The 27,701-nt window shown below is 41.5% G+C and overlaps 1 protein-coding gene and 1 long non-coding RNA gene across 6 annotated transcripts in view; one reads left to right on the top strand and one right to left on the bottom strand.

Moving 5' to 3' along the window:
- Positions 1 to 27,319, top strand: part of ATP8A2 (ATPase phospholipid transporting 8A2) — a 955,662-nt gene extending 928,343 nt beyond the window's left edge. For 4 of the 5 annotated variants that reach the window (XM_056561782.1, XM_056561783.1, XM_056561787.1 and 1 more), the window contains 2 exons: positions 21,435 to 21,526; positions 26,919 to 27,319. In XM_056561782.1, the coding sequence (XP_056417757.1) occupies positions 21,435 to 21,526; positions 26,919 to 27,016 (190 nt within the window). In that variant the 3' untranslated portion in view covers positions 27,017 to 27,319. Of the gene's footprint in view, positions 1 to 1,013; positions 1,118 to 21,434; positions 21,527 to 26,918 lie in introns of those variants that run through there. The other variant, XM_056561784.1, reaches the window with a different exon arrangement.
- Positions 88 to 27,438, bottom strand: LOC130358482 (uncharacterized). Its single transcript, XR_008889536.1, has 3 exons — positions 27,313 to 27,438; positions 26,832 to 26,979; positions 88 to 1,073 (listed from the first exon to the last, which is right to left on the bottom strand). It is a non-coding gene; the product is annotated as an uncharacterized LOC130358482 (long non-coding RNA).
- Positions 27,439 to 27,701: the final 263 nt, after the last annotated feature.

The following is a 27,701-nucleotide window of genomic DNA, read 5'->3' as shown; positions in this document are numbered from 1 at the left end:
TAAAGATTTTTTTGATAGAAGTAATTTACAAATCTGTTTAACTTTCTGGCACCAGTTGATTTAAAAAAAAAATGTTTTCCACCGGAGTACCCCTTTTAAGGTGGTATTGACTTTTCAACTGAAGCCTTTGGTGGGTTCAACTTATTACCTACTAGAAAGTGTCCGTAGCAGACCCACAAGAGGCACTCTGAGCACACATATGTGCATACGACTAAGATTGGTAAGACATGTCGGGGTCCATGATGACATTACATAGAAAATTACTGGTGGACAAAACATTTATTTTGGCAGAAGGTCCCAAAATCTTTAAACAGACTTGGGAGGGAGATACGTGGAAGCCAGACACCTTTGGTTCTGCTAATGGAGGAAAGGGTTGGACCAATAAATATCTAACCTATCTGTCTCTTCCACTGGAAGATGTCAGGGACAGTAGAGCTTTCCCCATAGACGTGCGATTGTGGTGGAACCTGTCTACATTTCCATATCCAATGTCTCTGTCTAATTTCAAATATACCCCAATCCCTTTCCGATGACATAATGGCATGAAATAACACAAAATTGCTAAGGCATTTTAGAACGTCTCTCTTTTACATGGTATTCTGTGCTGCCAATTGGTGATTTTAGCGCTCATTGATGAAGACAATATTTTAGATAACTTGTACTTTACGTTTTGTTGACCTCCTCCTTTACCCTGTAATCTCCAGCTCCACCCTTGCTTGTTCTTGCTCAATGCAAACCATTCTCTAGACACTGTGTCACCACTGGCCCATCCTGTCTGCAACCTTTTTTCCCAGGCCAGGCCTTATCTCTGCGGCTCTCAGCCCTAGTATTCATCGAGAACCTCTCTGTACGTTCCTCAATCTCTAAAAACATACTTTCCCAGATAAGCATTCCAATTATAATTTGTAAGAAATTCCTCTGAATCTTGCATGTGTGATCTCATCTTCTCATACCATAGTCTGTATTTCTCCTTATCCATCCTAGTTTTGATAACAAACTTCATTTCCATCCAGGGGACATCATTTTTAATGAGAATTTCCAGAGACAATGAGCAGAGATGATGACGTGACCTCCTAGCAGATGTACAGAGGAACAAAAGTAAAAAAAAAAAAAAAAAATTATATACTGTAACATAAAGCGCGGTTATTAAAATATTGTTCTATATAAAATTGAGTACAACAGCTGAAAGTAAATTGACAAGGCGAGTCATGACATCAGAATGGTTTCCTAATTATTTAATTAGAAAATGATGAGTGACACCTGATTGGACGATACGGCTGCCACTCAGAGATGAGAGGAGGGGCCTGGAAAGCACCCACTGCGCAGAACTCTGGGCGCTTAACATTAAAGGGGTTTTAGCATAAAGATAAATAGTCTAAACTGATGCATTATGTGAAATTAAACATATTTCAAATGTACAAGTACGGTATTTCTGAAAATCAGATATATTACTTGTCTATGTACAATATTGATGTTGTATCCAATCAGTAGAAAAATAGAAATCAAATGATATCATTAAATATACATATTTATTGAGTATATAATTACAAACTCGAGCTGTCTGCAGGGCCCTTGCTGAAGCTCACTGTATTAAACCGTAAATTAAAATATTTTATAAAAAAAACATAAAAATGATAATAATCGTAAAAAACTGAATATTGTACAGCCACTTAAGTATAAAATGAGCCCTGGTTTAAAGCTTATCTAAGGGGGTATTTACAAAGGTATGATAGTTCTAGTTCCTGAAAGATAAGCAGAAAATCTTGTTTTCTGAACCTGGGAAAGCAGGGTCATGTTACAATTAGATGCTGTGCATCCATTGGTGTTATAATCCTGTACTGGGAAAAGGGTATACCGTATTTTTCGCCCTATAGGACGCACCGGCATATAAGACGCACCCAATTTTAAAGGTGCAAAATCTAGAAAAAAAATATTCTGAACCCAACAGTGATCTTCAACCTGCGGACCTCCAGATGTTGCAAAACTACAACTCCCAGCATGCCCGGACAGCGGTTGGCTGTCCGGGCATGCTGGGAGTTGTAGTTTTGCAACATCTGGAGGTCCGCAGGTTGAAGACGACTGGTATAGGAGGTAATACTCACTTGTCCCTGCCGCTCCGGACCCGTCACCGCTGCCCTGGATGTCGCTCCATCGCTGTCGCCGCGTCCCCGTGGTGTCCCCGACGCTCCGGACGTCTTCTTCCCCGGGATCCACACTCTCAGTCGCTGTCATCACATCGCTACGCATGACGCTCCTATTGGATGACGGGACGGCGTGTGCGACAACGTGATGACGTCGAAGGAGAGCACCGACCATGCAGGGGATCCCGGCACGGAGCAGACACCGAGGAGGCAGGTAAGGTCCCTCCTGGTGTCCTGTAAGCTGTTCGGGACGCCGCGATTTCACCGCGGCGGTCCCGAACAGCACGACTGAGCAGCCGGCTTAGTGTCACTTTCGCTTCAGACGCGGCGGTCAGCTTTGATCACCGCGTCTGAGGGTTAATACAGGGCTTCACCGCGATCGGCGATGTCCTGTATTAGCCGCGGGTCCCGGCCGTTGATGGCTGCAGGGACCGACCCGATAGGTGTGTATTCGCCGTATAAGACGCACCGACTTTCCCCCCCCCCAGTTTTGGGGAAGAAAAAGTGCGTCTTATACGGCAAAAAATATGGTAGATGCTCTGCACCGTACTGTAGATGGTGTGTCCTATTTCATATTCTATATCCGTTGGGAAAACGGTGTGTGCTGTGCACTGCTTACTGATCCCAGTGTTCGGTCCCGCAGCGCTTTCACACTTACCCGCCTATGGTTCCAGCTGGATAGTGGTATCACCTGTCCTGGTTGGCGATCCACTGTTGCGGCGAGCCTGGGGAGGGAGAGATCGCTGTGTGATGTCTGGAGTCCGGAGAAGACCTGTAGATGCTGTGGGCGGCATCTTCCACGTGGGTTTAGCGAGCCGGAAGTTGAAGTCCTGTCTTTATGTCGAATAAGGATAAACTTAAAGATCTTGAAGTGGCAGTGCTGTGTTGCTAGTAGGCAAGACTCGTTTCGTAGCGTTTTGGATCAGAAAACAAGATTTTCTGCTTATCTTTCAGGAACTAGAACTATCATACCTCTGCAAATATCCCCTTAGATAAGCTTTAAACCAGGTGGCTGTACAATATTCCATTTTTTACGTTTATTATAATTTTTATGGTTTTTTATTAAAAAAAAAAAAAAAAGGTTTAATAATTATATACTTAATAAATATATATATTTTAATGATATCATTTGATTTCTATTTTTCTAATGATTGGATTCAACATCAATATTGGACATATACAAGTAATATATCTGATTCATTGTACACATTAAGCTCCCATACTCTACATACTGTATATAAGGATTCTACTAGAGAGCGGTTACCTTTTCTCTTCACATTTATTTACTCTGTGGTTGTATAGGGTACACAACCTAATTATCAGTTCTCGTTCGATCCCTTTCTCCTATTGTAGAGCTACTTTATTTCTTTTTTTCTTTTCTTTTTTCATTTATTTATTTACTTTGTTCTGCCCCATTGGAAATTACAAATTTGTTTAAGAGCACCCCTTTAAATCATGGTATTAGTAGTCCCCCTCCCCTAAATTTAGCATATAACATTAATAATATAAGAATATATATATATATATATATATATATATATACTGTATGTATTATGAATGACATAGTATATTGACTAAATCGCCACTTACGGTAATTAAAACCCCTCATCTAGTAGCAGGTTGGAGCTCCTTTGGCTTTCCGAATTGAGAAATGAAAAACATTCTGCAGGAATATTAGCCCACGTGGACATGATGGCTTCTCACAGTTGCTACACATTCGATAAAGGTACAGATATCTTACCTGCAACCCGTTGGTCCATGTTGAAAGGCACGCTCCCTCCCATACTCCACACCCCTTCAATTTCCATCCCATTTTTTCTTCACTTTTTTGTCTCAAGGACTAAAACACTATTGTTAGCCAGATATGCCCACATCACAAGTGCTTCAACCACAATCTCTTCATCGCAGCTGCAGAATCTGTTGGCGCTATCTAAAAATTATTATTATTATTATCACAGCTCAACCACACCTGACCCCACAAGCTCTGCTCTGCACCTCTGGGTGAATACATCGGTCTAGCTTGCGAGCCACATTTTCATTTTTTTGTATTCTATCTTTTTATTATTTTCAAGGAAGTACAAATATCAATATCGATATAATTCATCGATATGAGGACGTGATATGAGGACATGATATGAGGTCGTTATATGAGGTCGTTATATGAGGATGGGATATGAGGACGGGATATGAGGACGTGATATGAGGTAGATATATGAGGACGGGATATGTGGTCAGGATATGAGGACGGGATATGTGGTCAGGATATGAGGATGGGATATGAGGATAAGAAATCAGGACGGGATATGAGGATGGGATATGAGGACGTGATATGAGGTAGAGATATGAGGACTGGATATGTGGTCAGGATATGAGGACGGGATATGTGATCAGGATATGAGGGTGGGATATGTGGTAAGAATATGAGGAAAGGAATATGAGGACGGGATATGAGGACTGAATATGAGGATAAGAAATCAGGAGGGGATATGAGGATGGTACATAAGGATGGGATATGAGGACGTGATATGAGGACATGATATGAGAGGACGGGATATGAGGTCGGTATATGAGGTCGTGATATGAGGTAGAGATATGAGGATGGGATATGAGGACGGGATATGAGGATAAGAAATCAGGATGGGATATGAGGACGGGACATGAGGATAAGATATCAGGACGGGATATGAGGATAAGATATGAGGATGGGACATAAGGATGGGATATGAGGACGGGACATAAGGAAGGGATATGAGGACGGGATATGAGGATGAGATATGAGGACAGGTTATGAGGACGGGATATGAGGATGAGATATGAGGACAGGTTATGAGGATGATAGCATCCTTTTTGTTTTTCCTCTACCACAAGGTTTAGGTAGGACGATCGAGCAATGCTGGAAACTCTTCTCGTATAATATAAAGCAGATGTAAACTTTGTTCAGTTGCGTCTGATAATTTTTGTTAGGTGACATAGGATAGGGCACGTAGATGACGGAGGCTAATTTATGGGTTGGTAATACTATGCAGCACTTTTATTATACAATTAGACTTACTTTTTCTGCATTGTGAATTCATTTACCCCATCCCCCGGCACGGCCGTCCAGATGTGCGGGGAGTCTGCATATTAGGACCATGTTGTACTTTAGTGGCTCCTATAGCCATGGATTACAAAAGTGAAAAAAAATTCAGTTGTAAGCGCTGTATATTATCACATTTACACCTCTCACCCTTCATTCGCTTCACTGTTGCTCCCTCACAAAGTCCTACTTGTTTCCCTCTCATTTAGCTATTAAGTAACCTGGGAAAGTAGGAGGACTGTCTTTCTTCATGTGTCATACTCCTTCTTTTTAATGCATAGGTTTGTGTGTGCAGAATTAAGCACATGCTTTACATTAAAAACTCTCCAGGGAGCAAACAGATTAGTAAAAAAAAACAGAGAAAAAGTGGTAAAAAAAAAAAAAGTGGTGGTATTGAAACCTATGGTTTTTACAAGACTTAAACTTACATTTATCTATTATATAAATTAGCCTTTCAGGAATTAGATAGAAGTAGGTTAGTATCAGTATCCAGTATAGGTACAGCATCTACAATATCAATGGAGAGAAGAGAGGGGTTATCCTAATGTGGTCAGTCCGAGTACCCACTTTTTATAGATGGTCCATATACTTTTCTGGTAGCACTGAGGGCCCATCTGCACATCATTCATAATAAGAGATAATCTAAGTTTAGATCAATAGAATTCCAGGAGGTTCTTCACTTTGCGGCCGTAGTATAGATAGTAAAATGCACTTTGTTACAATTATCTTATATGGGCGCTGTTCGAGTCAAAAACTTTTTAAATGGTGCAAATCTTGGCAAAACATTTACCTTTCTAATATACTTCATAAAAAGATTGTATCTGCTTTTCATAGAAATCATGGCTTATAAAAAAAAAAAAGACCACTAGGGGTCCCCATACCACCCAGAGCATGATCCTGTCTGGCTGCGGCATCATCTTTGTCTCAGCTGAAGCACAGGCAGGGACAAAGTGCAGGAAGTGAGGGCGGACTCTCCTCTGTGCTCACTCCTGTCTATCAGATTGCAGCATGAAAACAGAGAGGAGGGGGTTACAGAGCAGCCTGTAAGTGATTGAATGCAGAGACACAGCACAGCAGACTCAGGGAGGAAGTCAATACATGAGAAGTGGGGGTGGGTTCAGTTCTTGCCTCAGACACGTCCCTTCCTGAGCAGTGGATGTCAGAATGAGCAAGCAGCAGAACTGAGGGATTTGTGAGCCAAATACAGAAGCTAGACATGAAAAACATCTGCATGGCCTATTGAGTAACATATATAGGCATCATTTTTTCTGTAATATGACAGATACACTTTAAACAAGGAAACAGGAAAAAAGACCACACAAGGCGCCTAGTGCATTAAACTGGGATGATCAGATGGACTGAACAGATAGTAATGTGCTCAACTGGAGCGCACGGTATATGCACATATAACCCAAAATAGTGGGTAGAGATAATCTGCAGATTCACGAAGATGTTGCAAAGCTGTGGGATGAGGACTAGGATCCGTCCACAAATGATATTTAAAGGAAAAAAAAATGTAAAAGTCCCCCTCTAGGCACAGTCTTCTCCGGAAGAATAAGGCAAAAAGATATATTAGAATGGAATAGCTTTTATTTTGACAACCAATGACGCGTTTCGGGTATACACCCTTGCTTCTGAGGAAGGGTGTATACCCGAAAGACGTCATTGGTTGTCAAAATAAAAGATATTCCATTTTAACATATCTTTTTGCCTAATTCTTCCAGAGAGGCCTGCGCCTAGAGGGGGGTCTTTTTTCTATTTTTTCCTTTAGATACACTTTAAGCCAACCTAACGGTGATTGAACTGTTTTATTGTAAAATCAAAGTACAGCTATAGAGGTCTCATGAATGCTAAACTGAGAGCGGGACTAGGGGCAAATTTCATAAAGTATATTGGAAAGTTTTTTCTTGTTGATTTTTTTTTTCACAAAACAAAACAAAATGTCAGTTGTGAAAAAAAACCAAAAAACATTTTAATTCCAATGAGCTAAAGACACAAAGCCGCCTCAGTGCTCCATGCAATTAAATTAGCTGAGCGCAAAAGTACAAACAAGGAAGTATGGTAATGTGTCTGCGCATGAAGAAAAGATGGCCGTTTGTTCCTTTCTGTAGCTCTGACGGGCGGCTCATGTCAGGCCCGGATTAAAGAGCTCGGGCCACTCCTTCTGTTCCCTTTTCTTGTCCCTTTTAACAAGGGACACAATTACTTGTGAGATTCCCTTTCACTTAAGTGGTTTTCTGCTGAACTTTAAAGCTGCTGCACGGCTGATTAAGAGGGACTGCATGACTAGCTTCACCCTTGTACTGAGGTATGTTACTTATCTCCTCTTCCTTTCTACTCAGCCAATGAATACAGATGCATATCTAGTCATTTCAATAGCCATGACCCCGGCATTGACCAGCCAGCTCGTATTATTGGTCCAATTACTCAATGGGCCTCTTCAATCCATAAAGAGAGAAAAGTAATGGAGAACTTGTTGCAAGTAGAAAGCAGGAAATCTAATGCTCGGGGCCTCCCTCTTCAGAGCCTGTGAGAGTATTGTGGGGACTCTCTTCAGCATACCTGAGGAGCAGCTAATGTGTGCCGCCATGTAGGTGAAAGGAGCCAAACATTTTTCCTGTTTCGAAGTAGAACTTTTTTGTTTTTATTCATATACAGTTGTACATTTGTCAAAAAATGAGTTTCAGCCTCATAAGTGAGAATAGGATGTGTTCAGTACAACTAGAGAGAAAAAAATAAGGAAAGATGGGTCCAGCTCCTAGTAGAGGAAATTTTTGGATAAAACGAAAAGGAGAACTCCGGAATATAAAAATTGTCGCCCATACTGCCGGCAGTAAAAAAATAAAGATGTACATACCTTCCTCCGCTCCCACGGGGCCTCTGGTAACCGGCTCCGTTCTCCGCCGCGATCCACTTCCTGGTTGCCGGTGGTCGGATGAATCATACTGCGCTCAGCCAATCACCAGCCGCAGCGAAGTCAGACTCGGCCGGCGATAGGCTGAGCGGCAGTGTGAAAACACTTCAGGACACAAAATTCTTCACTACATCGGCACCTGCGGCCGGGGCCGATAAGGTCACACTGCCGCTCAGCCTATCGCCGGCCGAGTCGGGACTTCACTGCAGCCGGTGATTGGCTGAGCGCAGTAAGACTCTCCGACCACCGGCAACCAGGAAGAGGATCGAGACGGAGGCCGGAGCAGGTTACCGAAGGCCCCAGGGGGAGTGGAGGAAGGTATGTACATCTTTATTTTTTTTACTGCCGGCAGTATGGAGGACAATTTTTATGTTCTTGAGTTCTCCTTTAAAGGGGTATTCCAGGAAAACACTTTTTTATATATATATATATATATATATATATATATATATATATATATTTATCAACTGGCTCCAGAAATTTAAACAGATTTGTAAATTAGTTCTATTAAAAAATCTTAGTCCTTTCAGTACTTATGAGCTTCTGAAGTTAAGGTTGTTCTTTTCTGTCTAAGTGCTCTCTGATGACACGTGTCTCGGGAACCGCCCAGTTTAGAAGAGGTTTGCTATGGGGATTTGCTTCTAAACTGGGCGGTTCCCGAGACACGTGTCATCAGAGAGCACTTAGACAGAAAAGAACAACCTTAACTTCAGAAGCTCATAAGTACTGAAAGGATTAAGATTTTTTAATAGAAGTAATTTACAAATCTGTTTAACTTTCTGGAGCCAGTTGATATATAAAATATTTTTTTTTTCCTGGATAACCCCTTTAACGTTTAATAGTCCATATTAAAAAAGAGAATAGCAGCCACCATGAGTGGCAAGTGACATGTCACCCTTAAAATTAGAGTGAAACGCCGACACGTCGGCGTTTCACTCTAATTTTAAGGGTGACATGTCACTTGCCACTCATGGAGGCTGCTATTCTCTTTTTTTAATATGGACTATTAAACGTTAAGTTTTATCCGAAAATTTCCTCTACTAGGAGCTGGACCCATCTTTCCTTATTTTTCCTGTCATTACCGGGGGAGTGCGGTCACCTGCATCCATGCTCCTGGATCATACATGTGGTGTCTTTATGCATTAAAAGTCGTTTAGCTGATCAATTACCCTTTTTTCTTTTATTCCACAACTAGAGAGAAATTGTGTAAAAGTTTTGGTATGATAGGTGTAGTGATAGAGGGCGCAGACATAGCAATTGCTCCCAGACTAGTCCCAAAGGCTCCTCTGTTACATAAGAAGACACCAGTATTATTAATTGCACATGAAAGGTAAGGGTATAGTATTAGCCAGCAGGACCCAGTGGACGATGGGGAGGGGTCTTCACAGATAATGCTGGGAGTCCGTAGAGTACAAAGGTGCAGGTTGGTGTAAAACAGTCTCTCATTTACTTTTTTTTTTCCCAATGAGAGGTAATAAAAGTCAGTTTTTGCAGATAAATCAAATAGACGATTCCAATCCCCCACTTGATAGGCTAGTGCAAGGGAGCACCCTTACGTTTCGTGAAAGAATGGGAGATAGATAAGTTTCTCCCTGTCTTTGCCCAGCTAGGAAGAAGGGTTTAAGGTAAGTATAGTCTCAGGGTTATTCTGCTCCAGAGGACACAGGCTGCACACCAGTAGTGTTGCTCGCGAATATTCGCAATTCGAATATTATTCGCGAATATCGCATATTCGCGAATTCGCGAATTTCGCGAATATAGCGCTATATATTCGTAATTACGAATATTCGTTTTATTTTTTATTTTTTTTTCACAGTACACATCACAGTGATCATCCCTCTCTGCTTCCAGCTTGTGTGATGTAAAGAAGGCTCTAATACTAGTGTGTGAGATTGGCATGCGAAAATTCGCATATGCGAAAATTAGCATATACGAATTTTCGTATACGCGAATTTGTCGCGTATGCTAATTTTGTATATGTAAATTTTCGCATATGTTAATTTTCGCATATGCGCATTTTGCATATGCGAAAATAAAACGAGAATATTACGAATATGCGAATATTTGCGAATATATGACGAATATTCGTGAATTCGAATATGGCCTATGCCGCTCAACACTACACACCAGTTGGCTCCCATCAGATTCCTCTGTTACCTGTAATTCCACAGATTCTCTTTAGTGCCCAGCTGTAGGGTATGCTGTAGAGTGTACGCAGCCACTGTAGCCCCTTCAGATTACTAGGCCTGGCCTGAAGCCCTTTACAGGTCCTAGATTGCAGCGAGGCACTTGTACAAACTTATTCTTGCTGATTAAAATTAGTATTTTTAACCACAAGACTAAAATAAATAAATGTATATAGGAACCCCTTGGATAGAACTGGATATTAGCTCTCTGTACTGCATTCACTTGGGGTTAGGAGTGGACCATGAGACCCAGGCTTTCTATACTGTACTTACTCCTCTCACTATACTCTAGACTACAAATAGACCTTCCACTCTAGATATGATATCCTTCTAGAGAGTTAGGGAGGAGACTGGTGGCTGAGCAGGGACCTCCCACTTTCTAGAACCTTCTAACCACATATGAATGTGTGGTGCAGTACATTGAAGTTAGTCGCTCTGCCTTGTTACAAAACAGTCAGATTTCAGTAAAACACATACGTTACGATAAACATTAAATATGCATAGGCATTAAAAAGGGACTAATACACTGGCTTAGAGGTAATGTATCCAAAAAACACACTAGCATAGGGTTATTAGTGTAACAAACCAGGGGTCCATTTAAATGTTTTGCCTAAGAGACCTTTTTTTTTTAGTAACGCATTGAATAATAAATGAAAACAGTAAATGGTTTTTGGAGGCTTTTGGGAAGTTTTCACCTCTAGAGTGAAGGTCCCTACATTTCCTCTTCTCCAACCACAAGGTACTCCTATTCTGTAAAGTGTGGGAGTTCCAGCTGGCACCCACTTATCTAACACAACTGCTGAACCTGCCCAGGGTCTGTGGAAACAGCCAATTCTCTTATGTATATGGGGGTTTACATTAGACCAGTAATTGGTGAACACAATAAATAAATTGCATGCATTTAAGAACTACTCTTAGCCACTCTAAATTCACTAGATACTTTTCAAGATTGTCTAGTGAGGTACAAAATGCTCCTTCAATGCATAATAAATGGGGTGCACAGCATGTATGCCATTTTTTTTGCTCAATTTGCTTTATAAATCTGGCACACAGAAACATGGGATGCGTATTGTCTCCCAACAGTGCTTGTACTGAATACATAATATAATAGAGTATGACCATAGTTTATAAAGGCTGCAGACAGTAGTCAATAATATAGACAGTTGTTCCCCTCTAGCAATGGACAATGATGTGTGTAGATATACTATAATCCCGGTAGTTATTTACATCACATACTTTAAGGGCATCGAGCGCCAACCTATATTAATCTCTGGAGATTAGATTTTGGAGATGGCCATCTCAGCATTTGTAGCAGATATAAACAAGCGCTCAGGATTATCTTTGTTTAGATAAGATTGTAACGTCGGCCATCAATCAATACTGCTTGTTTTCCCCAGACAACTGAAAGCCCTCATTGAAAGCTGACTTGCTGCCCACACTACTGCTGACAACCGAATGACATGTGCATGGGGATTATTTATCTAGTGTTTGTGGGTGTGTTAAAAGGGCTATGAACAAAGCCATGTCAGGTCAGGAAATAATTGTGCAAAATGGTATCCAACCAGCAGTGTAAACAATGGAGGTTCGCATTCAGTGGCTACATTGAAGGAGATTTATAGATATGTGTACTAGCCCGAAGAGAAATCTGTGGGCCCATGAAGTTCGGCTATATACATCTCATTTTACAAAAAGGGTTACAAAAACATAGGATTCTCCAACACCTGCCATAGTACATAGGTATTCTACCTTAATAAAGACATTTCAGGAATACGTCATACACATAGCATTTATGTCTGTTTGAGGCCCCATACGTGCCCGTCAAGCTTAGACCAGGCCAGGGCTAGGCACATTACTTTGGTCATTATGAATTGATTATTTGCATTTTATACTTAAAAGAAGCCAATGCAGTATAGTGTTTGCATTTACAAATGGTTTGATGCCACCATTTATAACTTGTCCAAAGTTATGGAGAGATCAGATTCAATGATCTCCTATTTGATGGCCACACATCTATTCAACCTTGTTCCTTTCATGTTAAGGCTGAAAGGGTATTCTCATCATCAAAAGTTATCCCCTATCCACAGTTCAGGTCTATCCGTCAGGGACAACTGCCCCCCCCCCCCCCCCACCCTATGCCAAGAATGAAGGTCAAGTGTCCCAAGAATGAATGAAGCATCAGTGCTCAGCAATGTTCGGAAGTCCCATTAAGAATGAATGGAGCACTGGTTGGGCATATGCAGTGCAGTCCATTTATTCAGGGGATAAATTTTGGAGATGGGCATACCGCTATAAAGGGGCCTTTTGTTTAGGGGAAATGTACTGTAAGTTGACCAGTCCCTCTAAAATCAGTGGGTCCGGATGACTTTTATTTAATGTGTTGGCTCCTTTACAGTCTATTTAGTCCAGGATTACAGCCTATTTAGTCCTTTCTGTGTGATGGTTTCATCACACAGAAAAGATTAATAAACATGTAGTAATTCCCAGAGGTTGGCATTCAGAATGCCCCTATAACCATGATAGTATGATGTCGATGTTGTGCGTAAATGATAAGCCACTTGGAACAAATGACAAAAGTTCTAAATAAAAATATTGAACAATACAAGAAGTCCGGCACTGCCTGATAAGTGCTAGTTCACACATAATCCGGCACCGGTATCCCCAATCGACCCGCACCAATATGCCAACTTTGGTGGTGCTCAACTGATGCTGACAACAAGCAAATAAGTATTAGTTGAATGAACGTGGCACTCACCCGGGCAATGGCAATATTTATCTTTATTATTCACAAACGGTGCATGATGACACGACAAAGCAGGGGAAGGTATGGATGGCAGGGGCGTTCCAACGCCCCTGCCATCCATACCTTCCCCTGCTTTGTCTTGTCCAGGTGAGTGCCATTGCCCGGGTGAGTGCCACTTTCATTCAACTTCTACTTATAACTATAAATATTATCTTTAGACTTCATTTTCCTACATATAATATCACACCAGCTCAACTCAGATCAATATCCTGACCTGGTCTAAAATTCTAGAAATGTCGTAACAACTATCAGGGCAGATTATAGATATCAGGAGCTTGGAGAGCAGGTAAATAGCTTCTCTTATCTTCATTGCTCCTTGTTTTTTAGCAGATGAAGTAAAGTCGCGTATCATTATATCATTAGCGGTCATTAGTCTAAGGAGATGGAGGGGATGTTGGGTGCCACAGGGCAAACTCCACGTACATCATAAAGGATGCCCACCCTGGAAACACAACACAGGAGAAAACCTCAGATCATCCACCAAATTGGGAATCGCAGATCTTATTGTGTAACCCAAACCCTAGGATGAATTCACACTCAGCAGGTTTTAGAAATTTTGGCCTCCAAAACAACATAATTCAGATGAATTGAACGTGTTTTCAGGTGGCCAAATTTCTGCAACAAATCCACTATATGTGAACGTACCTTATATGAACACACAGCTTAAGTTTCCTCTGTCACTATTTGGGTTATATATGTCCACATGACCCTGATAGGTCCAGTTATCCCCCCACCCCTTCTCCCATTACCTGGATTTCTTAAAAAAAAAAAAAAGACAAAGACTCTGATGATAATTAAAGCTGGCCAACACTCACTGACAACTATATGATGTCTTCCAGTTCTCAGATCACCCTAGTGATCTCCTCATAGCAGGGGGGTTGACCCTTAGACCCTTAGTTAGAAAACATAAGGATCTGGTCACCAGAGATGATTGATAGTTCTCCATTTACAGTCTGAACCTTTTTATTAACCACTGACAAATTGGTGGTTTATAAATTCTTGGCCTTAAATATTGAAGAGAGAAGTGGGATAGAGCCTTTTTTTCATGGGTAAAAAGTATGCAAATTATCTTTCCTAACGAATAACATCATCCCATACTAGGAAATCCAGAGCCTCCTCCAAAAGGAAGACTCGCCCATCTGTAGACAGTTGTTTCACGGGGATACTAGAGAGATGTCTTAAGGTCCCCATGCATGCTCCATTAATGTTGGCTGGACTGGCTGACTGTCCAAAGTGTATGGTGGCCTCTCAACTCTTTCCGATGTTGGGGGGAGAAAAGGGTCGAGCATGTGGATTTCCACTGCCCGACTCTATTGTTCTTGGAGTGATAATCTGCCATCAGACCTGTCAGGCAGTAGCTTATTCCTCCTCTCTTCATAAATAAATCATGAATGTTCGGCCTTTAGATGTAGCTGGTGAGCCCAAAAGAGAAGCCCATATTTTCATAGAAATTTTTTTTAGGGCTAGGACTGACGGAGATGACAATGGAGGAATCATTATTGGTAGGAGCTGTTTACGTGTTATATGACTCTATATGAATTTTCTCCACTATCAGTCGTTGCTGTCGGAAAATGGCTGACAATCACAGCTGTCCCGTACCTGTGGGTGGTACCATGAATCAAACTGCTGTACCCACCTGATAAGTACTTCTATCTTAGATTTACTGAGCCAAGGTTGACTAGCCTCTCTTGTTGAGGACAAGGTGGCACCAGTTATATGGGTTCCTAAAGTGCAAAACTTGGCTGTAATTTTCCACTAAAAAGCCTTTGATGATCTCTCTTGGTATCGGGTTTGCTACATTGTGGGGGTCCATTTAGTGGGTGCCATAGTTATAAGAATCTACCTATGAAAGGCCATAGCACCATGCACTAATTTCATGATGGAACTTTTTACAGTCATTAATACATCACATTCTCAGAAAAATTCTTCAGCAACCAATTTACATGTAAGATGTTTACGATGTGGAGACATGATTTACCCTACTAAATGTATATATAGGGCACGTTCTTCATGCAGTATGTCATTAGGGTCCCTGCTATGGTCACACACGGTGGGTATGTGCTTCAGTCAATACAGATGATGCCTTTGATCCATTCTTTGAAATTCCTAATCATCAGAATCCATTAGGAGAGAAAATTATTTAATGGAGTAGTTGTTATATTTTATGTATATATTTTCTATAAATGCAACTTTTTCCCTCTCTAGCAATTTTAGTAAAATCCGACTAAATGGATTATAAAATTAGTTTTGCAGATCCTTGTGTCATCAGTTATTCCTAATGCCATCACATACAGACAGCTTATGTTCCAAGCATGTTACTCATGTATTCTAATAGAGTAAAAGTCTCTTTTTTTTGGGTGCCAGATAATAAAGTATTCTAGGTTACTGGACAGCCATTAAAATAGTATAGAATTTACTTATTGGTCTAAAGGAAGCTCAAGGAAGAAAGCCCAAAATAAAATTATTTTACAAAACCTGCTGCTACCAATATGTTATTTAACCAGAGGAGTCCCGCAATTGGTCCAGTCTTCTGGATCAGACTTGTTAAAAAGAAAGTCAGGATTATCAAATGCTAAATTAGAAGACATGTTTGTTTACTTGTTGTTAATCCTATATATATATATCAGATTATATTCACTAACTGTTCCTAACACCCCTCAAAAAAAAATTCTGAGCTTTAAAAAGCTCTGTATCATACCTTTCCCCTTGCTCACATTGTGTGAGCTCCCGGAGAAAGTGGGCGTTCCCCAGCAGGCACAACGTCACTGAAGCCTGCGAGAGCTGTGTCACGCCATGCCCCGCACACACTTCCTGAGTTTGGTCTCCTGCCAGACCAATCTAACTGTTTGACTTGTAGCAGGGAACTGAACAGAGCCACCTAGTGGCCGTTTTTTCTTTCACATTAAAAACATATAAAGGTTGAGAATTTCAACTGCAAGTAAATAGCAAAATGTCTTATAATTACATAACTATATATTAAAAGTTTAGTTTGGTGATAGGTACTCTTTAATAGGGCCATTTATATTATTTTTTTTATTTTGGAGTTACCACAAATTGAGGGGTTATCCAGACTTTTTAATGCATGAATACATATGATACCTCCATGTACTACATGGTGCATGTCCTTGACAAGTTGATAGCTGATCATCAATGTGTCTTAGTGGTAATGTGCATGTGGAATCCAATAACTACATTCAAATGCAGACCGTTTGGGGGGGGGTGGAAATGATTGAAGATAGCAAGGGGGAAGATAGCAAACTTCGGAAAATTGGCTTCTACCTTATGGGGATTTTGCCTTACTCTGGATCAATGCTATTGGGGTACTTAACTATGTTTAGTAGGGGCCCACTTATCTAGGTCTGCCATCCAGTGAAGGTCCAAGCTGAACGCTAAGACCTAGTTTATATCTAGCGACCGCAGTGCCATACTGTAGAACATCATTATTACCCTAATTATAGGTCATAGGGTAAAATTAGCTACTGCAATGTGGAGGATTTAACTCTTCTTTTCCCTGTATGACCTGCATACTGCCACATGACCCACACACAGTGGGTCATTACAGGGATGATTGGGATATCGACCTATAAACTCAGATCACATGAAGCGGAGGACATCTGACCCGTACAGTTCCTGTAGTACATAACAATAATGCCATTGATATTATTATACATATATAATTCACTGCATCGTATACTGTATCCCAGTGCTGGATAGGTACTACTCATCTGATGCCGGCGGTGAATGTACACAGATACGAGACAAAGGAAGCGCAGGAAATGAAACACATTAACAGCTGCCTTAGGTCTGACGATTGTCATCTAAGGCTGGGAATATATAGAGTATTAGAATTCCTCTGAAGAATCTGATATCTGCTGAGATTGGTTTTACTGCCTGGAGTAGATGAAACATTTAAGGTGGACAAACTCCCTATATATCAGTATCAGCTATACGTAAAAGTCTACCTGGCGCCTCCAGTGATATATTACTGCATAATTTCCTGAAGACAAGATTCCTCCTAGTAACTAGTTAACATGGCAGCTTTATTATTATTATTATTATTATTATTATTTATTATAATAATATGTTATTATTATTATTATTATTCTCTTTTTCATGATTAATTTTATTATTATTATTATTTAAATTATTATTATCATAGATAACATGGCAGCTTTATTATTAATAATAATAATATTTTAATATTATTATGATTATAATTTTTTTAATTAATTTTATTATTACTATTTTAATTATTATTATTATTATCATAGATAACATGGCAGTTTTATTATTATTATTATTATTATTATTATTATTATTTCTAATAATAATATGTTGTTATTATTAGGATTATTATTATTATTATTTTTTATGATTAATGTTATAATTATAATTATTATTATTATCATAGATAACATGGCAGCTTTTATTATTATTTTTTTTAATAATAATATTTTAATATTATTATGATTATAATTTTTTAAATTAATTTCATTGTTACTATTTAAATTATTATCATAGATAACATGGCAGCTTTTATTATTATTATTTTTATTAATAATAATATTTTAATATTATTATGATTATCATTTTTTAAATTAATTTTATTGTTACTATTTAAATTATTATCATAGATAACATGGCAGTTTTATGAATAATAATAATTTATATATATATATATATACATATATATATATATATATATATATATATAGCGCACACAGCTTTCTTCATTTTTCTCTATAGTAAACCAAAATTAGGGATAATAACATAAAAGGTCATAAAGCACTAGTACATATAGCCCTAAAAGCAAGGGGGCAGCAAGGAAACCGAGGACTCCAGCGCCGCTCTTCTTTAATATTATGTCGGAAATAATGTACTAGGAGCTTTAAGCCGCTGTAGGCATTCTATAGCTGTTATATAGCTGTCAGGTGAATGGTCATCAGGTTGACAGCCTAGACACTTCGCGGATGTTATTTCTATAGATTGTGCCGCTTATCTTGTGGAATGACATAGGATCAGACAGGCAAAAATTTAACCTACAAGAACTCAGTCTTTTCTTTTTAGATATCCTAAGGCAGTGTTGCCCAACCAGTGTGCCTCCAGATGTTGCAGCCTTCGGCTGTCCGGGCATGCTAGAAGTTGTAGTTCTGCAACATCTGGAGGCACACTGGTTGGGCAACACTGTCCTGAGGACATCCGAAATTGGATGCTGTTTTATAATTGGGCTCAAAATATAGCTGTATACAGTAAGCTCCACCTAGACTCCGCCAGAATTATATAGTATAAAGTTGGCTTTACAAATGAGATAAATGTTGGCCAAAGCCGCCGATTTCAGCAGGGATGGTCCATCATCTTATGTGTATGGAGACCTCAGGGGAGAGAAGACTGTTGGACTTCAACATGCTGGATTATGCTGTTCTTAGGGAAGACAAGCCACCACTAGAGATGTCTGGCAGTGGCTTACTCCCCTTTCCTGGTTCAAAACACATGAACACTTGGCTGAGCCCAGTGGGCATGTGTATGAGAGGTTCAGGACAGAGGCGTAGCCTGTAGCTTCAGGGCCCCGATGCAAAATCTGCAACAGGGCCCCATATGCCAATTATTGTACTACTTTCTTATTGGGCAGATGGTCTTTGGGGCTCCCTTAGGCACCAGGGCCCCCGGTGTGACTGCTACCTCTATAGCTTCGCCCCTGGTTAAGGAGCCTTTGGCTGTCTGGACCTGCTGGAAGTTGTAGCTGGAAGTGGTTGGGAAACACTGGCCTAATTAGTAGTGCCACACAACGCCTAAATATATACTACCATACAGTGATCAAATAACACCAACATTCAGTGATCAGATAACAACTTTCTAAATAAAGTAATCTGAAACCAGTGATAGACAATGGGGGCAATTTAACAAAAGTTCACACAAGCTCCATTTGCTCCGAGCTGGCCAAATGGGCATGGTTTCATGTGAAGGGGGCATAGTCACCCACTCACTGAATATGCTACGGTCTACGCATGCTAGTTGAAATCTGAGTTGAGATTTAAGTAGGGACCAAATCTGATATTTAAAGGGGTACTCCGCCCCTAGGCATCTTATCCCCTATCCAAAGGATAGGGGATAAGATGTCAGATCACCGGGGTCCCGCTGCTGGGGACCCCGGGGATCGCTGCTGCAGCACCCCGCTATCATTACTGCGCAGAGCGAGATTGCTCTGCACGTAATGACGGGCGATACAGGGGCCGGAGCATCGTTACATCACGGCTCCGCCCCTCGTGATGTCACGGCCCGCCCCCGTCAATACAAGTCTATGGTAGGGGGCGTGGCGGTCGTCACGCCCCCTGCCATAGACTTGCATTAAGGGGACGAGCCGTGATGTCATGAGGGGCGGAGCCATGACGTCACGCTGCTCCGGCCCCTGTATCGCCCGTCATTACGTGCAGAGCGATCTCGCTCTGTGCAGTAATGATGGCGGGGTGCCGCAGCGGCGATCCCCGGGGTCCCCGGCAGCGGGACCCTGGCGATCTGACATCTTATCCCCTATCCTTTGGATAAGGGATAAGATGCCAGGGGCAGAGTACCCCTTTAAGTAAGGGACCACAGACATGTTGGATTTATATAGAGGCGCACGCTTCTACATAAATCTAGCCTGCCTATGCGCTGGACGGGGGTTAATGTAGACAGTCATGTGCGATACCAGTCTTGATAATTCTCCTCCAAAGTCTGAACAATACCACAATGCCATAGGTTTAGCAGCATTCAGGAATCTGCAGCGGCAAGCTTTCTAGGTCACCCTTTTCAGTAGGCACCAGTTACGCACCCCCAAGGACCTGTACACTTACACTAGATATCTTTGTGAGTATAACATGCTACTTAAAGGGGTACTCCTGTGGAAACTATTTTTTTTTTTTTTTATCAACTGGTGCCAGAAAGTTAAACAGATTTGTAAATTACTTCTATTAAAAAATCTTAATCCTTCTAGTACTTATTAGCTGCTGAATACTACAGAGGAAATTATTATTATTTTTTTTTTTTAAACAGAGCTCTCTGCTGACATCACAAGCACAGTGCTCTCTGCTGACATCTCTGTCCATTTTAGGAACTGTCCAGAGCAGCATATGTTTGCTATGAAGATTTTTTCCTACTCTTAAAATGGACAGAGATGTAAGCAGAGAGCACTGTGTTTGTGATGTCAGCAGAGAGCTCTGTGTTCCAAAAATAAAAGAATTTCCTCTGTAGTATCCAGCAGCTAATAAGTACTGGAAGGATTGCGATTTTTTAATAGAAGTAATTTACAAATCTGTTTAACTTTCTGGCACCAGTTGATTTAAAAAAAAATAAAAAACATTTTCCACCCGAGTACCCTTTAAATGTAGCATCATCTTTTTCCCAGTTGAAGCACAGGCTGGGACAAAGTTCAGGAAGTGAGCATGGGAACTAGCACTTCTCTGTGCTCACTCCTGTCCTGTCTATCATACTGCAGCATGAAAACAGAGTGGAGGGGGTTACAGAGCAGCCTGCAGTGATTGGATAAAGAGATCCAGCACAGGGGACTCAGGGAGGAAGTGAATGCATAGTGAGTGAGGGTAGGCTCAGTGCTTGCCTCAGACACATCCCTTTCTAAGCAGTGGATGACAGAATGAGTGAGCAGCAGAACAGAGGGATTTGTGAGCCAAATACAAAAGCTAGACACATAACAAAGACATGTTAAAGTGGTACTCCAGCGCTATGACATCTTATCCCCTATTCAAAGGATAGGGGATAAGATGCCTGATCGCCAGATGCCATGCCCCCTACCATAGGCTTGTATTGAGGGGGACGGAGCGTGACGTCACACGGGGGCGTGATGTCACAATGCTCCGGCCCTGTGATCGCCAGTAATCAGACCCGGAGCTAACATGCTCCGGGGACTGATTGTAACAGGGTGCTGCGTGCAAGATCACAGGGGTCCCCAGCGGCGGGACTACCGCGAACAGGCATCTTATCCCCTATCCTTTGGATAGGGGCTAAGATGTCTTAGCGCCGGAGCACCCCTTTAAGAATCTGCATGACCTAGTAAGTAATATACATACATGCATTTTTTTTTTTGGGTGAAATTTTTTTGGGTGAAATGAAAGGTGCGCTTTAATATCTATAACCCAAGTTCACAGGAGACAGGTTTTTCAGTTCTAGCAGGAGTTTTCTGCATCATTGATAAGAAAAGTGCCCCCCTTGTTTGCCAAAAAGCTTGTCGTCTGGTAAGAAGAGACCATTTCAAATGTGAAGCAGCAGCTGTTTCCGGGCCGGGCTGACATGCATTGAAAGTAATGTTTATTTGATCTTATTGCAGCTTGAATGAACGTGACCACTTGTTGAAGAGACTTGGCAGAAAAACCCCTCCAAGCCTGTTTCGTGCTAATTCCGTCCAGCAAAGTGTATCATGTAAGTATGTGAGCGTAAATAATACGGCCGGCTGCTTCCTGTAGGCAGGTGGGGATTGGGAATTAATTAAAGTGCGCATCAGGTAGACGTGATATGAGGGGAAGCTTTTAGCCTCCGAGACCCGAATTTGCATTGCGATCTCTATCTGACCCCGGGCTAAAGGTAAGCTTTGTTAGAAAGGTAATGCGTGTTTTCTTATGCTTGATAACAGCTACAGTAAATGCATTCTCCTTCCTATTGAACAAGGTTAATCCTAGATAAAGGTGAATCAATGAACATGTCACCCGAAATTAATGCAAATGACCTGGAAATATAGACCCTTCAGTCGTTCTCCTGTCTTGTAAGGATCTGTCACTTATGTGTATTCCTCACGAAATATCAATTCTAGAGCATCTTGTCTGTAAACTTTGACATGTCTGTGTTATTCCTGGAAATATGAATAAATTGCCAATAGGGTGTGTCCTTACACATTGATAGGTCTGTGTCTTGGCACATGTCCTACTGCCAGGGGAGCGGTAGTACCCAGTTGTTAAAGGGGTACTCTGGTGGAAAGCTTTTTCTTTCTTAGTGTGCGTTCACACGCTTTTTGTTTTTGCCGGTTTTCTGCTGCGTATTTGAAAGGGGGCGGGCTCTTCTCGGCTGTCTGCAGCAGATTTACCACGGAGGAATTTACGTTGCGGAAAATCCGCCGCAGTCCCTACTAACTTCCACTGGGCTTGCGGCGTAATTTACGCAACGTAAATTCCTCCGTGGTAAATCTGCTGCAGACAGCCGAGAAGAGCCCGCCCCCTTTCAAATACGCAATGGAAAACCGGCAAAAACTAAAAGCGTGGGAACGCACCTGCCTCAATCAACTGGTACCAGAAAGTTAAACAGATTTGTAAATTACTTCTGTTAAAAAATCTTAATCCTTCCACGACTTATTAGCTGCTGAATACTACAGAGGAAATCCTTTTCTTTTTGAAACACAGAGCTCTCTGCTGACATCATGACCACAGTGCTCTCTGCTGACACCTCTGTCCATTTTAGGAACTGTCCAGAGTAGGAGAAAATCCCCATAGCAAACATATGCTGCTCTGGACAGTTCCTAAAATGGACAGAGATGTCAGCAGAGAGCACTGTTGTCATGATGTCAGCAGAGAGCTCTGTGTTCCAAAAAGAAAAGAATTTTCTCTGTAGTATTCAGCAGCTAAGAAGTACTGGAAGGATTAAGATTTTTTAATAGAAGTCATTTACAAATCTGTTTAACTTTCTGGCACCAGTTGATAAAAAAAAAAAAATGGTTTTCCACCAGAGTACCCCTTTAACAACTGGGTACTACCGATCCCCTGGCAGTAGGACACGTCCCAAGAAGTTTTCCACTGGAGTACCCCTTTAATTGAGCTATGCATTTCCAGGAAGAATAATAGAGAAGTAGCACTATGATGCTCCAGTAATGTTATCTTATGGGGAACCAAGTATGTATGAAGCATTCGGGCTGTTAGTAGGGGTCTGTAAGGAGGACCTTACCACAATTGGCAAGTTTGGACATCCAATGTGTATGGTCAGCTAAAGCCAACGGCTGTCCAGGCATTCTGAGAGTTGTAGTTTTGCAACATCTGGAGGTCGGCAGGTTGAAGGCCACTGGTATAGAGTGTCAGTGCCGGCGGCTGCAACAAACATGAGGATGAGGAGGGCAGCGTATGCGGGTGACATATCAGTATTTACCCCGATGGGGACAGCTCTGGGCTGATAATTAATTGGGGGGCAGAACAGCGCTTGCGGGTGATTTGTGATTAGTTCCCCGATGTGGGGACAACTCATTCATTCATTCCCGAGGGGGAGGGGCCCAACCAGTATTGCGGTATGGGTTAAAATTCATATCGTGCAGCACAAAAATGTCGGTATGAACCGGTACACCGCCCAGCCCTAGTGGGAGCTATGTACTGCTCCACCCTACTTGTGAGGGGCACCCCTAGAAGCAATGACCCGCCACCACAGCCATTGATTGCCTGTCAGTGATTGGCTGCAATGGTCTCATGTCACGTGCTGATAGAGCCCAGCTGGGGACCTGGGTAAAAGGGGATTGGTATGGCTAAGTTTACAATGCCATTGTGCTCGGTCCTGTTCTAGGTCCATTCGGCTTTTTTTTTGCACTGAACGGCCCCAAAACGCTTTAGAGCAAAACTGACACCACCAAAAAATGGGCATGTACTTTTTTCTACTGCTAAACTCCCCTCGTTGTGTCCATATACCGGAGCACAACGCCAATGTGAACGAGCCCTAAGGTGAGCACAACTTTTATTATTTTACAACCTTCTGAGCTGTTTATTAAAAACATAAATAAAAAGATAGGGACCAGGACGACCCATTTATGGCTTTTAAAACATATTTGTTGTCTAATATATAGTACAGACCATATAACCCCAACCTTTCCACTACTAACTTTATTAGATCTTTAGATCATTTCTCAAATTGTACTTGGTGGCTTTAGAACCATTCAAAGGAATTGTCAGAAGATAAAAATATTTTCTATAGGCGGAAATTAAAAAGAAGTCATTCTCAGCAGCCCCAATCTCTGGTAGCTGCCGCTCTGTTGCCTTCTGGTCCCTGTAGTAGATGTTTGGCTTCAAGGGAACCCGGCTCACAGCGCTGATCGACCAGACAGGTAGGTAAACTTAAAAGAGGATTTATTGACCAAAATGCAACGCGTTTCGCTGCGCATGCGCAGCGAAACGCGTTGCATTTTGGTCAATAAATCCTCTTTTAAAGGGGTAGTCCAGTGGTGAAAAACTTATCCCCTATCCTAAGGATAGGGGATAAGTTTGAGATCACAGGGGGTCCGACCGCTGAGGCCCCCTGCAGTCTCTCTGTGCGGGGGCCAGGCTCTCCGGCCAGATAGCGGGTGTCGACCCCCGCACGAAGCGGTGGCTGGCACGCCCCCTCAATACATCACTATGGCAGAGCCGGAGATTGCCGAAGGCAGCACTGCGGCTCTGCCATAGAGTTGTATTGAGGGGGCGTGTGGGCCGCCGCTTCGTGCGTGGGTCGATACGCCCCCTTTTCGCGGGCTGTCGGGGCCCCGTACAGGAGATCGCAGGGGGCCCCAGCGGTCGGACCCCCCGCGATCTGCAACTTATCCCCTATCTTTAGGATAGGGGATAAGTTGTTCACCACTTGTTCACCACTGGACTACTCCTTTAAGTTTACCTACCTGTCTGGTCAATCAGCACCGCGAGCCGGGTTCCCTTGAAGCCAAACATCTACTACCGTTTATGTTCCGGAGGGCAGCAGACGATCTATCCTGTACCTATTCCCATTGTTGTGTATGTGCCTACACAACCACCCAGGGTGAGCAGTTCATTTATGCAATTATTCAGCTCTCTGGGTCCAACAATATTATTCTATGGAGCGCTTAGTTCCTTGTTTCTGGTTCCTGTGACTTATTGACCCCACCACAGGAACTGCCCCACTCAGCCAATACCTGGCCACAGTGATGTCCCGCTTCAGTCAGTGATTGACAGTCCCTGTAGGGTCAACTCCTCCCAGGAACAAGGAAGTGACAGTGACAAGTAGGGACTTGAAACATTAGAGCATCAGCTGCAGGGGGGGCAGGGGAAGTGAGTATGACTACTTTTTTATTTTTATCGTGCTCCCAGCCATATATAAACCTTTTTTTTTTTAACTTTGGACAACCCTTCCAAATGGGTTATCCAGAAACACCACCATACTGGTCAGGTTGTGTGTGGTATTACAACATGGCTCCATTCGCTTTAATGAAACTGAGCTGCAATAACATACGCAACCTGAGGACAGGTGTGGTGCTGTTTTTTTAAGAAATTTGTTTTTTGTTTTCTTCCAAATCGTTAATAACCCTAATAACTTTAATGGATCTAAAGCCCCATGAGATACCAAGCAAAATGTACCCGGTCTGTGAAATCTTGGACATGTCTTGGGTCACCAACCGCTGGAAGACATCTGTTTCTCCTCCAGGACGTATGATGTATAACAAGAGGCATATCATAGGGCAGTGACATGAAGGGGAGGGGGGCAGTATAGGATTCCAAAACAGGTAGCAAGTGGTACCCTTAAAGAATGTCTAGAAAGCAGAAGCTTCTTTCGTAAAATGTCCATTTACATAAGATAGCTGCCCAATGTTATCTTCTCTGGCCTCACCCCTGTGCTTCAATATAGGTAAAAGATAAGGAGCTGCCAGATATCTATAAAGGGTTAAAGGGGTACTCCGGTGAAATTTTTAATTTTTTATTAAATCGACTGGTGCCAGAAATTACTTCTATATATAAATCTTAATCTTCCCAGTACTTATCAGCTGCTGTATGCTCCACAGTAAGTTCTTTTCTTTTTACGTTTTTTTTCTGTCTGACCACAGTGCTCTCTACTGACACCTCTGTCTGTAAACCTATCCTGCTCTGGACAGAGCACTGTGGTCAGACAGAAAAGAAATTTAAAAAGAAAAGAACTTACTCTGTTGTACACAGCAGCTGATAAGTACTGGAAGGGTTAAGATTTTAAATAGAAGTAATTTACAAATCTGTTTAACTTTCTGGCACCAGTTGATTTAAAAAAAAATTTTTTTACCGGAGTACCTCTTTAAGTCCGACTGGTCCCAACCCTTGTTTCCTCCAGCATAGGCACAAGATTATTCACATGTAAAGCCGCCAATGTCTTTGACCAACTTTTGTCAGCATATTAAAGGGGTAATCCAGGAAAAAACTTTTTTTTATATATATCAACTGGCTCCAGAAAGTTAAACAGATTTGTAAATTACTTATATTAAAAAATCTTGATCCTTTCAGTACTTATGAGCTTCTGAAGTTAAGGTTGTTCTTTTCTGTCTAAGTGCTCTCTGATGACACCTGTCTCGGGAAACACCCAGTTTAGAAGCAAATCCCTATAGCAAACCTCTTCTAAACTGTGCGGTTCCCGAGACTTGTGTCATCAGAGAGCACTTAGACAGAAAAGAACAACCTTAACTTCAGAAGCTCATAAGTACTGAAAGGATTAAGATTTTTTAATAGAAGTAATTTACAAATCTGTTTAACTTTCTGGAGCCAGTTGATATATATAAAAAAAAAGTTTTTTCCTGGATAACCCCTTTAAAGCAGCGTTTTTCAAACAATGTGTATCCAGCTGTTGCAAAACTACAACTCCCAGCATGCCCGGACAGCCGTTGGCTGTCCGGGCATGCTGGGAGTTGTAGTTTAGCAACAGCTGGAGACACACTGTTTGAAAAAAAAAAAACACTGCATAAACACCGAACAGCTCTTAATAGCGCTACTATTACAGTCTCCTTCCTAGTTCTTACTGTATTCTGCAGACTTTTTGTTACAATGTGCCGTTCTGGAAATATTCTTTCACTCGTTCTCACTTTTTTTTTTTCTTTTTTTTTCAGATGGCTTTGCATTTTCTCAAGAAGAACACGGCGTTGTTTCCCAGTCCCAAATTGTCCGATCCTATGACACAACAAAACAGAGAAGCGGGATAGAATAACAAAAAGACCTCAGTGACTGGTGGCAGAAATAATGAGCGTTGGACAATACTTCTACTGTTAACTGATATTCGACTACGCTTTTGGCCGCAGCAGCCAAAAAACACAACAAAACTGGGAAATCCATTTCTGTGGCCTTTGCCAATGAATTTCTTAACTTTTACTTTATTTTATTTATTAATTATTATTATTATTTTTTTTTTATTATTATTATTTTCCACCAGCAGGACCTGCATGAGATCTCAATAAAACTATGCATTACAGGCCTGTCTGGGAGCTAAAAGGTTAATACGTGTACATTTTTCGCTAGGGCACAGCCCGCTATGGCATTCTGCAGTTAGGGGCCCATTCTTCATATCGAGGGGAACACCGCAGATCGAGAAAGGTTTGTGTTAGAAACAGAAATGCAATGGGGGAGATTTATCAAAACCTGTGCAGAGGAAAAGTGGCTGAGTTGCCCATAGCAACCAATCAGATCGCTACTTTCATTTTTCAGAGGCCTATTCAAAAGTGAAAGTAGTGATCTGATTGGTTGCTATGGGCAACTCAGCAAGTTTTCCTCTGCACAGGTTTTGATAAATCTCCCCCATTAATGTGTGTATTTGAATGAGGGGTGTAGGTGCACAGGAATGCTTTGTAGTAGTGTCTTTTTAATATAAATGCACTTTTTTTTTTTTGCTGTGCATT

The sequence above is a fragment of the Hyla sarda genome, chromosome 2 (assembly GCF_029499605.1).
Source record: "Hyla sarda isolate aHylSar1 chromosome 2, aHylSar1.hap1, whole genome shotgun sequence".
Lineage (NCBI taxonomy): Eukaryota > Metazoa > Chordata > Amphibia > Anura > Hylidae > Hyla > Hyla sarda.
The sequence above is the reverse complement of the archived record's forward strand: the minus strand, read 5'-3'. Positions and strand labels throughout refer to the sequence as shown.